The following is a 13,984-nucleotide window of genomic DNA, read 5'->3' as shown; positions in this document are numbered from 1 at the left end:
GCAACGATCATGAGCGCATCAATGGATGTCAGGTCGGAAAATCCCCCTCTTTCCTTTCTGGGGTTGTCCCTTATCTCTTATCGATAAGAACCGGAGGCAATCATCGACTTCCGCCACATCTGAGTCCCAGTACGGATTACTCCGATGAAAGAAAAAGTCAAACAAGGGACCCAGAGTCAAACTATACATGGAAAGAAGATGTAGGTGGTAAGGCTCTTTACGAATTCGCCTCCATGATTAAACTGTGTAAGATTCATGTAATTGTCTAATGGTCAGAACTGTAACAAATTGACTTTTATCAAAGGCGGAGAGATTAGCAATCTAAGAATGAGCCTTGGACAGGGCTCATACGGATGACTATTGTCCTTCCTTCCGCAGCTGTATAGTTATGTACAGGGTTGGTAGAAGGCAGCGGAAAATTACTTTCAAACAGAGTCGTTACGCAGCAAAATCCCAGCAATGCCCATAGAAAGTAGTTGTCAGAAACAGTGTATTACAAAAACTCAGTCAGCCATGGAAAGGCTGCGAGGCGGATGGAAGCTCATGGAATTGCATCGAAACTGTCAGAATCCCGCTCGGGCCATGGATTCAGCCTGTGACGGGGTCAGTCTAAGCAGCGAGAATGTCGTATTGACCATTTTCGGAGCTTTGTAAGGCTTGCATGAAGGGAATTCTTTCCTTCTTGAAAAGCAAGAAAAGGCGAGCCTGTAATCACCTGTTCCTGCTCATTTTAAGGCGACTCGTACCGACTAGATATACCCTTCATCCCTTCCTCCCGACTTCCTCGGAGTTTCAAGATATCATATCTCCGTTTTTAGATACGCAGATCTTGAAAACGCCTGGCGTATCAGAGAACATCTTTCGCAGAGAAAAGTGGTTCTTTGGTGCCTGCCCTGGTAATCAGATTTCACAAGTTACGGTTCCAGCCTGAACAGCCGCCTGTCGCCGCTCCTGTCCTGATAATCTCGAAAGGGTCAAACTTCCAGATTCTTTCTCTCAACCTCAGTTCGACCTTCAATCCCTTTGAATTCGATATTTGACGATACGGTCGATTTCTCCTACACCTCTTCTCTCCGCTCTTCTCTTCTCCACGTTTTCTACCCGTCCAGATTTTGGACAGTCTTTTCTTAGACGAAAAGTTTTCTTGTTGCTAGTTCTATCTTTCCGAACAAGTCTCATTTAGACTCATATCACAATGGTCAAGGATACCAAGCTCTATGACACTCTGGGGGTGAGTATCAGTCACTTGAATCTTTATTTTCAGGATTGAATTGACGGTTTGATTGTCAGGTACCCGAGACAGCCTCTGATGCTCAGCTGAAGAGCGCCTACAAGAAGGGTGCACTCAAGTACCACCCTGGTATGTCATTGTCGATGATATTCGCGATGGATGGATCTGGGGTCTAACAGGATGTTGTATAGACAAGAATGCAAACAATCCAGAAGCGGCCGAAAAGTTCAAGGAAATGTCCCGTGCCTATGAAATTCTTTCGGATCCCCAGAAGCGTCAGATTTACGATCAATATGGTGAAGAAGGCCTTGAAGGCGGTGCTGGTGGGCCAGGAATGGGTGCCGAGGATCTCTTCGCTCAGTTCTTCGGCGGCGGCGGTGCGTTCGGCGGTATGTTCGGCGGTGGCATGCGGGAGCAAGGCCCCAAGAAGGCCCGTACCATTCACCACGTACACAAAGTCAGCCTGGAGGATATCTACCGTGGCAAGGTCTCAAAATTGGCATTGCAGAAGTCCGTCATTTGCTCCGGATGTGACGGCCGTGGTGGTAAGGAAGGCGCCGTCAAGTCCTGCACTGGCTGCAATGGTTCCGGTATGAAGACGATGATGCGCCAGATGGGGCCCATGATCCAGCGATTCCAGACCGTCTGTCCCGACTGCAGTGGAGAGGGAGAGATCATCCGCGAGAAGGACCGTTGCAAGCGCTGCAATGGTAAGAAGACCGTCGTGGAGCGCAAGGTGCTCCATGTCCATGTCGACAAGGGTGTCAAAAACGGCCATAAGATCGAGTTCCGCGGCGAAGGTGACCAGATGCCTGGCGTCCTACCGGGTGATGTCGTATTCGAGATTGAGCAGAAGCCTCATTCCCGTTTCCAGCGCAAGGACGACGATCTGTTTTACCACGCTGAGATCGACCTCCTGACTGCTCTCGCCGGCGGATCAATCAACGTCGAGCACCTTGATGACCGGTGGTTGACTGTCAACATCGCTGCTGGCGAGGTTATCACTCCTGGTATGTTTCTGTTCAATTATTATTCGTCTGGTTGAGTCGCTGTAGCTAATACTTCCTCTAGGTGCCATCAAGGTGATTAAGGGCCAGGGTATGCCCTCTTACCGCCACCACGACTTTGGTAACCTGTACATCCAATTCGATGTCAAGTTCCCCGAGAGGGATCAGCTCCAGAACCTCGATCTCCTCGAGAAGGTCCTGCCACCTCGTATGGAGCAGCCTCAGCCTCCGGCTGATTCAATGGTTGAGGATTTCGAACTGGAGGACATTGACCCCAGTGAGGGCTCTCAAAGACGCGCTCACGGCGCCGCCAGTGGCATGGACGAGGATGACGACGATGTTCCTCCTGGCGCTGAGCGGGTGCAGTGTGCTTCGCAGTAAAAGGCATTGGGGAAGATGGTTGTGGCTAATATAGTTGATGTGTGCTGGTGCACTTACGCGAGTCGCTTATGATACCATGTGGGGGAGCCGTCCCTGGTACAATTCGGTTTCCTGTGTTTCTGACTTAATGATTTGCTTTGCGATGGCGTTCGCTCTGAAGACCTGGGAGATGACAATGGAGAAATCTCTTTTTTCGTTCGATTTTTCATCATACTTCAGATTCCCTTGCATAGGATTTTCTTTCTGTTTTGTGGGATGAAGCATTGACTTTGATGAGATGATGAGGATGAATGATGTTGTTTCATCGAAGATTCGGTTGCTTCGGCTCGCTTGAGTGCGGCGGGATGGTTCGTTTCTTTCACATCTATAGACTTGAATGCGGATTGGGTATTGAACTTCAAGAGTATCTGCTCAACGAACTCCGTAGTCTTGGCCTCTTGCCATTTCCTTTTTGCAAAATACTCACCCATTTGATGACCCCGCGTAAACTCATTGCTCGACTTTTGCTCATTGCATACTAAGACTGAGCTGTCCACATGGAGAACTGACGATTAAACAAACATTGACCCTTAAAACTCCACTCGTAGGGCCGATTTCAGTCACCATTACGCCCATCATCGGTTTGGACATTCGAGATAAAGGTAGTCGGGACAACCAGGGTTACTCTACAACTTGGACAGCGGCATATACTTCGCAGCGTCACATGCACGTGACGCCTATGGAAGTTAGTATATGATTACCAAGGTTGATTCGGAAAAGGAAGGCCCATAGTATGATTTTGGGGTCGGAATCCAGGTTAGGGAAGACGGGGCGGTTCTCGAGCATGTAGGCAGCTCATAGGTACAATTGCGCAAGATTGATTAATGGGCTGGAAGTATGGGGATTATCGGGATGGGTGGCTGTGGTTGAACCATCTTGCTTCGTAGCGAACTTTGACTGGCATTTGAGAGGCGATTTGGTTATACCACACCAATTGAGCTGAGTGCCTCAAGTAGGAAACGAGTTTTTGAGACTTATGGTTTCTTTAATGGAGCAGACAAGTCTAGATCGAAGACTTCAGCTTGAATGAGGTAGATAGGAACGATAACTGCTCTCGACTGATAGCTAGATTGTTGCAACCAGCTCATTCAGCGGCCGTTGGAGCAGAGTCGTATGACTGCCTCTGGGCCGAGGGTGGCTCGCCGACAAGCAAGAGCGCACTAGGGGTCAGTATCCGGACTCGACTAGTGATCAAATTCATGGTAGCGCCGTGAGTGTGGTCGCTTGACCAAGCACAGCGGCTTTGACTGGGACATGCTTTACGCTGACCATGATAGAAGGACAAACAGATGGCATCCCACGTGTGTCCTGGTTGCCTTAACATGCTTTCCGATCAGCACTTCGATGTCCAACTCGATTGACAAATACGATGTAGCCCTGCAGCTTGCCACATGGACAAAACGGCTCAGATGCAACAAGTACACTATGGGGGAAATTAGTGCTGTAAGACTTTCACGTAAGGCAAAAGTTTATCGGGACCGTTAGCATGAGGCATATTATGAGCTTGGGTACTGATCCGCGGTATCAGAGCACATGCTGCCCAGCATTCTCTTGCGGTCTCGCTTGCGGTTACTTGTTTCTCACACATCGGCCAGAGTTGGCTGGTGTTTTCAGTCCAAGCCAGGGCAAAGTAAATGAGCCATGGCCTCGTTTTCGTGGAAATGAGCTCGGCCCTTCCATGAGAAGCGAGAGGCTGTACCTCGAAGCCGATTATTGCAAGCCTTCTAGCTACAGGAGTAGTCGGCGACCCAACTCTGCTGTGTGACAGGAGCTAAGAGGGAGTAAGCCACGAACCAGGGCGTCAGATTTTCGGGGCTTAACGGGAACGCGACATTTCCCAATCTGCTCCATATGCAGGTAGAATGACTTCGTCGGCGGCTGCCAAGTATGATAAACAGCCGTCCAGCTCTGAAATTAGTTAGCCAGGTAGTCTAGATGTGACAAGTCTCATACCTAGGTAGGAGTAGTCAAGAGATTAGTTGTTTACAGCGCTTGGGCCTCATTGCTGATTGTCGCAGGATCTCTTGACAGGATAGCTTGATTCAAATAGGAGTAGTCAAATGCTGCACTGTGATAAGATGGAGATGATGCGATTCTGATCTCGATGGTGTCAGAGTGGGGAAGACCAGGATTATAACTCCGGGGCGTCTGGGTGTTGTCGGACTCTGAGAAACTCAGAATTATCGGATTATCCGCAGTTGCCTGCGTTATTCGATTACATTTGGATTGGAAGCTGTCAAAATCATCCGCGCTTGGCAACCTTGGGAGCTGAATTGGATGATCCAGACATGTGGTGTGCATAACAATCCTTCAGCAGTTGGCGGCTGGATCGGTCTTCACTGAAAGTGATCAGTTTGAGTAAGCTCCCTTAACTAGTCGACGAGCTTTAGTTTGATCATTCCGGTGATGCTGACTATGTCTTATGGGGAGTTCTTGCAGCCTTGTCCAGTAAGTAGACAATTAAGGTAGCCTGTAGGAGGACGGAGCTTGGACGGGTTGGGCTGCAGCAAGGAAGTGGTTCGTCGCCGAGAGTCCAGGCCACATGTTGCTAAATAGGATTAGAGCCTGCAGTCTGCATATGCGAATGATCTAATCTCAATGCTCTAAGCATCGGTAGGTATAAGCAACTGTAGAGTGCTGACAGCCTGACAGTGAAGACGCTCTCGATGGCAAGTTATCAATCTCCTTCCTGTATGCTGAATTCAGCCTTGGATTCTCTCTTCCAGCTCATATTCTTTAGCATTTTCATCTATTTTAATGTACACGTTACTATTCTTGATTAAACTTGAAACATTTAGACTTCCGGATTACCCTTGATGAGTAGCGTCGACACCTAAGTCAAACTGCAAGCTGCCTTACGTACCTTCGTCCTTACCTAGGTAGGAATGCTCGCACGGCACACGTGGACCTTCCAAGCCGGTAGGGGCTTTCACCATCAATGCATGCGATGGCGTGTTCTGCCGGAATCCCTATTGGCGGCTAAGCTTGGTGGAGTCTGGACGAATCTGCAGCGGATGATGTCGCTGTGTGCCCATCAGCAATTTTTATTGGCTGTACTTAAAGCAGTGAGGTCCGCATCTGGAGAGTCTCCCATTAATTCCCCACTTATTCTTGGCATTAAACGACTCCTGCTTCGATATTTTGGAGGTTGAAGCTCTTACTGAGCGGACAATTGAGATTGTTAGCTTGTAACAGCTGGTACAGTAACGGAGAACAATTACGGAATACAATTTTCGGATAGAGGGCCATGAATCTCTTCTTTCAAGAGCTTTACTCTGCAGAGAGCGGAAATACTGCGGAGAAGATGCAGTGCTGATGGCAAACCATGGACCCGCCCGTCGTCATCTTGCGAGTATCTATGTAGAATTGCCAAACAGAGATTTCCCTTGTCTCTCCGGTAAACTTTGCTCTTACGCCTGCATCTTTGGTGGCCTCATCAGCTAGAATCAAGCGAGTTCAGGCGCATTTTTCTATTCGATGCATTGATAATTTCGAAATTCGAGCCCGGTTACTTCCTTAGCTCTATTTTCTCACTTTTACAGAGGTACAAGTACATCTTGCTTTTGCTGGCGATCAATGTGGGTCTCATGGCTCCCAATGGCTTAATTTTCAAGATACGTAAGGTATCTCCTCCGTATCTAGGTATGGAGTACATAAAATGTCTAGTTTAAAAAAGTATCCATAATTATTATTCTTATTTCCTTGTTCAAGAGCCGAAATATCATGACTTGATTGGAGAATCTGGAAAAGTAATCCTGACATTATTAATGATTTTCTCCCCTGTTCTCGAATCTCCATCTTGACGGCGTCAACGCAACCCTCCACCTTTTTCCTTTTGCTCTACTCTTTTAAATCATCTTCATCCCTTCTATCTATCTCTTCTCTACCTAACTTCCGGTTGCTTTTTCCTCCTTCGTGTTCGAACGCCTCCGCTGGCTAGAAGACGTTCCCCGGCTGGATCTCTCCCAAAAGCCACACTACGATTCCTTGTTTTATCAACTGCAAAATTCAGTTCCCCAACGTCTCTCTATCATTTTATTTCCATCGATTGCTTGTTCAGATTGGTTGCCTTTTTGATCAGTCTGGACAATATCTCTTCCAGCTTAGGCTTTGGGGGCTTTTTTTGTTGCGGATAGCTAGCAATTCGCATTCTCATCTCCGGATCACGACATCGGTCTTGGCTTTTCTAGATCTTCGCCTTTTCGTCTTATATATCTACCATCGACGCCATGGAGTCTGCTTGAATACACTCATCAAGACACCAACTGAGCCAATCTCATCCGTGGCACACGGCTACCTGTCTCCAGATCTGAAGGTCTCTACTCGCAGAACCTCCTCGTCAAGCCCTGCTGAGGTCTGGGCATACTATACCCTATCCTCCAGACATCTCCTGGTCCATTCGAACGTTTGTCTACCTACACAACCATCATGTCTGCCGATCTAAAAACCAAGATTGGCCACGGGCTGGCCAAAGGCTTAAGGATCAAGCTTCCCTATCGCGACCCTCTTGGTGCCAATGCTGACCCGGTGACCCGGGGCGAGTCCACGTTCTCCGTTGGCACCGTGGAAACCTATTCCTACGTCGAACCCGAGCCCACCTCGGCTGATTGGCTCAAAGAGCTCTGCCCAACTTGGCAGGATGTTGGCAACTACTTTTACAGACTTTTCCCTTTCTTGACTTGGATCACGAGGTACAATATGCAATGGCTTTTGGGAGACATGGTTGCTGGTAAGCAATCCCTCCTTGCTTCTCAACCCTATGCTTCTGTCTAATCGATTTTCAGGTGTGACTGTTGGAGCTGTGGTCATTCCCCAGGGTATGGCGTACGCGAAACTTGCTGCCTTGCCCGTTGAATTCGGTCTCTATTCCTCTTTTATGGGTGTCTTGATCTACTGGTTCTTTGCTACTTCCAAGGATATTACCATTGGGGTTAGCAACGCTACCTTTTGTTCCCTCCGCAGATTGGTGTGCTAACATCGCTTTAGCCCGTTGCGGTTATGTCTACGCTGGTTGGAACCATCGTCCTCAAAGCTCAGAAAGAGATCCCGGATGTGCCGGCTTATATCATCGCATCCGCCATGGCTATCATCTGTGGTGGGATCGTCTGCGCCATGGGCCTCCTCCGTCTCGGTTTCATTGTCGACTTTATCCCCCTTCCTGCAATTTCTGCCTTCATGACCGGATCAGCCCTCAATATCTGCTCCGGTCAGGTCAAAGACCTTCTAGGCGAGACTGCCGACTTCAGTACCCGAGATGCAACATACAATATCATCATCAACACCCTCAAGCACCTTCCCAGTGCCGGAATGGATGCGGCGATGGGTCTCACTGCCTTGGCCATGCTTTATATCATCCGCTCTGCCTGTAGCTTAGGCGCAAAGCGATACCCTCAGCGCGCGAAGACCTTCTTCTTCCTGTCTACGCTGCGCACTGTCTTCGTGATCCTATTCTACACGATGATCAGCGCCGCGGTGAACATTCACCGTAGGAAGCATCCTGCATTTAAGCTTCTGGGAACTGTTCCCCGAGGCTTTCAGCATGCCGCCGTCCCGGTCGTCAATGCCAGAATCATTAAAACGTTTGCCGGTGAACTCCCAGCCGCCGTCATCGTCCTTTTGATTGAGCACATTGCCATCTCCAAGTCGTTCGGCCGTGTCAACAACTATACCATAGACCCATCTCAGGAGCTGGTTGCGATTGGTGTTACAAACCTGCTGGGCCCGTTCTTGGGTGCCTACCCTGCCACCGGATCCTTTTCCCGAACTGCCATCAAGTCCAAGGCGGGAGTGCGAACTCCCCTGGCCGGTTGCATTACTGCAGTCGTCGTGTTGCTTGCCATCTACGCCTTGCCCGCTATGTTCTTTTACATCCCCAAGGCATCCCTCGCGGGTGTCATCATCCACGCGGTGGGCGATCTCATTACCCCACCAAACACCGTCTACCAGTTTTGGCGCGTCTCTCCCTTGGATGCGATCATCTTCTTTATCGGTGTGTTTGTCACCGTGTTCACCTCCATCGAGATCGGAATCTACTGCACTGTCGCTGTTTCCGCGGCCATTCTGCTGTTCCGCGTTGCCAAAGCTCGCGGCCAGTTCCTGGGAAGGGTCACTATTCACTCGGTCATCGGTGACCATCTTGTGCAAGGTGATGGCAAGTATGGACCGGGCAACGGATATACCCCCGCCGATGCCAAGGGCAACTTGCACCGCTCTATCTTCCTCCCTATCGACCACGCCGATGGAACCAACCCTGAGGTCGAAGTGCAGCAGCCGTATCCCGGCATCTTTATCTACAGATTCTCCGAGGGATTCAACTACCCCAACTGCAACCACTACACCGACTACCTTGTCCAGACAATCTTCCGGCAGACCCGTCGTACGAACCCCTTCTCCTACACCAAGCTTGGCGATCGGCCATGGAACAACCCTGGTCCTCGTCGTGGAAAGGAAGGAGAAGACCGGTCGCATCTGCCGACCCTCCGCGCTGTCATTCTTGATTTCTCGTCCGTCAACAACGTGGATGTGACCTCCGTACAGAATCTGATCGATGTGCGCAACCAATTGGATCTCTATGCCGCTCCCCAGACCGTGCAGTGGCATTTCGCCCACATCAACAACCGCTGGACCAAGCGAGCCCTGGCCGCCGCCGGTTTCGGCTACCCGACTCCAGCCTCCGAAGATGGATTTCACAGATGGAAGCCTATCTTCAGCGTTGCCGAAATCGAGGGCAGTGCCTCCGCCGCCGCGCTCGCCGAGCTCGTGAACAACCAGCAGGCCCACAAAGCGGAGCAGAAGAACGCTGACATCGAAGAGGGTCTCAAGGACAACTCGCATGCAACGGAGCGCGAAACCCACAGCATTGAAACCCCATCCGACCGCAGCAGTACTCATGACGATAAACTGCAGCGCGATCTGACGGAGAGCAAGGCGTACCGGAACCGCCGTAAAGTTGCGCTCATCCAGGGCCTGAACCGGCCGTTCTTCCATATCGACCTGACCAGCGCACTGCAGAGTGCATTGGCCAACTCGGAGCAGGACCTTCATGTTGATCCTGCGGAGTTGAATGCCACGACTGATGCTTGATTATTGCACCGTCAATGATCTCCCTGGTTGGAGTTGAACGCCGTGCAGCTGTATCTGGATTTCGATCTTGCCGCGCATTTTCTGTTTCTGTTTATCAGCGAGTTCGGTTTTGTCTGGGATGGATATCCCGAGGTATACCCATACAGTCTGGCTTTGTATATAGTCATAGAGTCATTGGATATTTGGATATAATATCATGTCAATGAAGACACTATCTCCAGAGACATCAACTTTTCGTTTTGTTCCTAGTATTTGCAGCTGAACGTGATTGTGGCAGTGCGCCAGCCTTCATACCGGGACAGGAGACACTTGGGACTGCGCTAAGACACCTATCGATCCACACACAGCCCGATTCGGCAAGAATAGAGTTGTCTGATTAGTGGTTAGAGACACTCGATTCTTCGTGTGGCTGACGCTTATCCAGGCTTCTATTTTCAAGAATACGAGAATTGCCTCTTTGGGAACCGAAGCACCACGACGGAATGGCTCTGGTGACAGAGACAACAGAGATGCTCGTCTATAAAATGATGTATGTCCTCTGCTTGCTTGTTCACCATATCAACTTCTCTTTCTCTTGATAGAAATCGACATAGACTGACTGCGCTTGCACTCCGATGTTCGCAGCCGCTAAGCACCTCTACAACAAGTCACGGACACGGTCCAAGTCTGGCGGAGAGAAAAAGCCTCTCTGCCAACACCGCTTACGACCGAGCCAGTCTGCCCCTGCAGCAGACGATGGCTTGTCTACAGAGCGAACCTCCATAAAGACAGAGGACCGGCACATACTCCCTCAGTCCGCCCCAGAAGATGACGGCCCATGCCACCTCTGCCAACAGCAGCGACGCCACGACCGCATCTACAGATGGAAACTCATCTGTGGCCTGACGCTCCCATATATCCTGAGCACGCTAGATCTCACGATCGTTGCCACGGCAGTCCCATCCATTGCATCGCATTTCAGTGCGTTCTCCCGTAGTCCTAACACTCACTTGCACAACGTACTCACCCGTACCAGACAAATTCGACGAACTCAACTGGATCGTCACCGCGTTCACTCTAACCTCGACAACATTCATCCCTATCTTCGGACAGCTTGCCGACGTATTCGGTCGGCATGCGGTGCTCCAGCTCGCCATGTTCCTGATGCTGGTGGGGAGTACGCTGTGCGCGGCGGCGCAGAGCTGGGGGATGCTTTTGCTGGGGAGGGCGCTGCAGGGGACGAGCTCAGCCGGGATTATGAATATCATTATGATCGTCCTGGCGGATCGGGTTTCGCTGAGAGAAAATGCAAGGAACAATTCGATTTTTGTGTTTGTGGGAGGGTTAGGGTACGGGGTTGGGCCGGTTGTTGGGGGGTAGGTTCTTTGGAGAGTCTTGACGATGGTGATGTGATGCTGATGTTGATGCGCAGGTATTTGACTGATGTAAGCCTGAGACTTGGGTTTTCGGGATCTCTGACTGATGAGAAATAGAGTAATTGGAGGTACTGCTTTCTGGTGCCCATACCGGTAAGTCAAGTCTTGGACGGCAGGATCTAGATCTTGGAACTAACCATGTACTTCATAGATTGCTTTCATATCGCATATCGTGATCTTCGTCCTCCTACGCAATGAGCTCGTCGAAGGAACCGTCTTCAAAAAGGGCTCGCGGACGTCTGCCGTGCTTCCAGCCCTGGCAACGCTGGACATCGTCGGGGCTGTCCTGTTCATCTTCGGCGTCGGCCTCATCATCCTGGGCACGGCCTGGGGAGGGCCGACATATCCCTGGTCTTCCCCCGAGGTTCTAGCGCCACTGATTGTGGGCGGCGTGTGCTTTGTGCTGTTTTTCGTGTACGAGTACTTCCTCGAGCCAGGCAGATTGTTTGCTCGGATTTTCCCAAAGCAGGTGCCCATGCTGCCGTACAGCATGTTCGCCAGACGCGATACGATTTGGCTTGCGGTTTTGGAGTTCTCCAGCGGAGCAGGTACTCATCTCATCTTTTGCTTCCTATGGTCCACAGGTACTGACGCAGGCGTTGCAGCTATGTACTCCGTCTTCTATTTCATCGGTATATATTTTACCCTAGTCGAAGCCTATCCTGCTTCGAAAGCGGGTATCAACCTGCTCTACTACATTCCAGGATTAGGAGGTATTTTCTCATGCTCCCTGCTCTAATTCCAGGATCAAAGCTAACAGAAAAAGCCGGCGTCTACATCGCCGTCTACCTCTGCAACGTCTACCCAGCCCAGACCTTCTTCACCATCAACACGGGCACCATCGCCGAAACCACCGGCTTCGCCCTCCTCATCTGGGCCATCAGCACGCAAAACACCAGCCTCATAAACGGGATGATGGTCCTCGCGGGCGCAGGCACGGGGCTGCGTCTCATGCCCATAAACCTGCACACGGCAGGCGTGTGGCCCGAGAAGATCGCCCCGGCGATGTCGCTGATGCGATTTGCGCTGCCGTTTGGCGGGACGCTGGGGTTGACGATTATGGGGAGTGTTTTCAACAATCGGTTTTCGAGCAAGAGCAGCGGGAGCGGGGATCTGGCCGGGCTGAACGTGCACGACGGGTCTTCGTTGGAGTACATTGCTGGTCTGCCTGGTCCGGAGCAGGAGGCTATCCGATCTGCGGGCAAGGAGGCGATCATGTGGGCGTTTATTGCTATCATGCCCGTCATCGGGTTGGGTCTTGCGACGGGATTGGTGATGGGTAATGTATGGATCAAGCCGGAGCGTTCGCGTCAGCGTCAGACGCAGGCTGGAACCGGGAGCGAAAGAGCAGACGAGGGCGGCCATAGCGAGGTCATATACGTTCCGTACCTGTGGGCGTTGCTAACGGTACCTTCCCCTTCCCTTTGGCCCTTCTCGTCGCCTTTTACAGTGAATACTGACAGAGACAGGGCAACATAACCACATACGAACACACCAACAAGCCCAAGCCAAGGCACGAAGAGGAAACGGAACTCCATCCCCTCCCGCAGAGCCAAGCATAGCATGGAGTAGCATAGCATAGAATATCATTCATAGCATAGAATATCATTCCAAATAATAATAATAATACACCACATCCAAACCCACCACCACACTATCCAACCCCTATCCAATCCAATCCAATCCAAAAGAAGACATCACCTCAAAACACCCCCAACACCCGCCCACCCAAGAATAAACCCGGACAGCGCCTCCCCAAGCACGCCCCCACCAAGCCACACATCCCTCCACGCGCCTCTCCTCCCTCCATTCCCCTTAACCAACCCCCTCCCATCAATCCCCGCGATCTCCCCCCCAACACCAGGGAAAAACACACCAGCCCCCTTCCCACCACTCCTCCTGAGAACAAGCAGATGAAACAATCCCGATACGAGCACCGTCCCGAGGAGATAAAACGCGAAGCCGGTGGCCGATTGCAGCGCGAGGATCCCGGCTGTGAGGCCTAGGAGGAAGGAGGTGAGGGAGTGGAGTTGGGAGAGGACCTATTTCTGTCAATACTACCGTCCAACCGGTTAGACAAGGGGGAGAAGGGAGACTAACTCTGTTATTGTGTTGGACGGACTCTGGGACGAGCGGGTTGATTAGCAGGGAGAGTTCTTGTTTCGTGGGAGGCATTTTCTGTTCTGGTTCTGGTTCTTTCTTTCGAGGTGCGGTCTTGCGTGTGGTCAACCCAGTTTGTGTTGGTATGTTATTGGCTGTGGATCTTTGATAATGATGTGGATATAATATATGGTAATGAGTGAGTGCTCGAAAGTGATGTACGTCTCTACCTCTGGTGAAGTGGTGGGGATATGGCAAGTTGATAGACGGAGGTTGACACCGCTGTCGAAGAGCTCCACCAGCCAATCACAATGCTTGTTACCTCATCTACCTACGTAGGTACTACAGATCAAGGAAATTGACTACACACAATCCATTACGCTTATAATAACTGCCAAGGACTGCTTAAATCATGTCATATTAATTGATTATGTGCATAACATAACAGTAGTAAATCAAACACTGCACATCCTGGTCAGACAGACCCGTTGCTTTCATAACCCGTTTCCAGAAATCGCCAGCACTTGAGACACAACCGGGCCTCTCAAATGCTGCACGCTCTGTTGATCCGTTGATCGGCTGCGTAATGCCAAAAAGGACGTCACAAAAAGTACATACATCTCTCCTTCCAAAGCTCATTCCAAAGAGATCGCTCATAGGTCGGATCCTGCCACTTATGCCAAGGCCAATCTAGTCAAATTAATGCAGTTGAGAGAATGTTAGAACGA

The 13,984-nt window shown here is 50.6% G+C and overlaps 4 protein-coding genes across 4 annotated transcripts; 3 read left to right on the top strand and 1 right to left on the bottom strand.

The window, feature by feature from the left end:
- Positions 1–1,195: 1,195 nt before the first annotated feature.
- Aspvir_006436 (type I HSP40 co-chaperone YDJ1) lies at positions 1,196–2,619 on the top strand (the record flags this gene model as incomplete). The annotated part of the gene is made up of 4 exons (XM_043269635.1): positions 1,196–1,231; positions 1,291–1,360; positions 1,423–2,241; positions 2,303–2,619. The coding sequence occupies 4 exons, from the start codon at positions 1,196–1,198 to the stop codon at positions 2,617–2,619; spliced, it is 1,242 nt and encodes a 413-aa protein (XP_043125570.1).
- A 4,467-nt stretch (positions 2,620–7,086) lies between these two features.
- Positions 7,087–9,741, top strand: Aspvir_006435 (SLC26/SulP family anion transporter; the record flags this gene model as incomplete). The annotated part of the gene is made up of 3 exons (XM_043269634.1): positions 7,087–7,387; positions 7,443–7,588; positions 7,645–9,741. The coding sequence occupies 3 exons, from the start codon at positions 7,087–7,089 to the stop codon at positions 9,739–9,741; spliced, it is 2,544 nt and encodes an 847-aa protein (XP_043125569.1).
- Positions 9,742–10,355: 614 nt separating this feature from the next.
- Positions 10,356–12,718, top strand: mfs56 (putative MFS multidrug transporter; the record flags this gene model as incomplete). Its single annotated transcript, XM_043269633.1, has 8 exons — positions 10,356–10,701; positions 10,757–11,096; positions 11,153–11,165; positions 11,214–11,249; positions 11,308–11,704; positions 11,762–11,869; positions 11,917–12,563; positions 12,626–12,718. The coding sequence occupies 8 exons, from the start codon at positions 10,356–10,358 to the stop codon at positions 12,716–12,718; spliced, it is 1,980 nt and encodes a 659-aa protein (XP_043125568.1).
- A 135-nt stretch (positions 12,719–12,853) lies between these two features.
- Positions 12,854–13,331, bottom strand: Aspvir_006433 (EMC6 family protein; the record flags this gene model as incomplete). The annotated part of the gene is made up of 2 exons (XM_043269632.1): positions 12,854–13,198; positions 13,257–13,331. The coding sequence occupies 2 exons, from the start codon at positions 13,329–13,331 to the stop codon at positions 12,854–12,856; spliced, it is 420 nt and encodes a 139-aa protein (XP_043125567.1).
- Positions 13,332–13,984: the final 653 nt, after the last annotated feature.

Source organism: Aspergillus viridinutans (assembly GCF_018404265.1).
Source record: "Aspergillus viridinutans IFM 47045 DNA, scaffold_4, whole genome shotgun sequence".
In the NCBI taxonomy this organism is placed as follows: domain Eukaryota; kingdom Fungi; phylum Ascomycota; class Eurotiomycetes; order Eurotiales; family Aspergillaceae; genus Aspergillus; species Aspergillus viridinutans.
The sequence above is the reverse complement of the archived record's forward strand: the minus strand, read 5'-3'. Positions and strand labels throughout refer to the sequence as shown.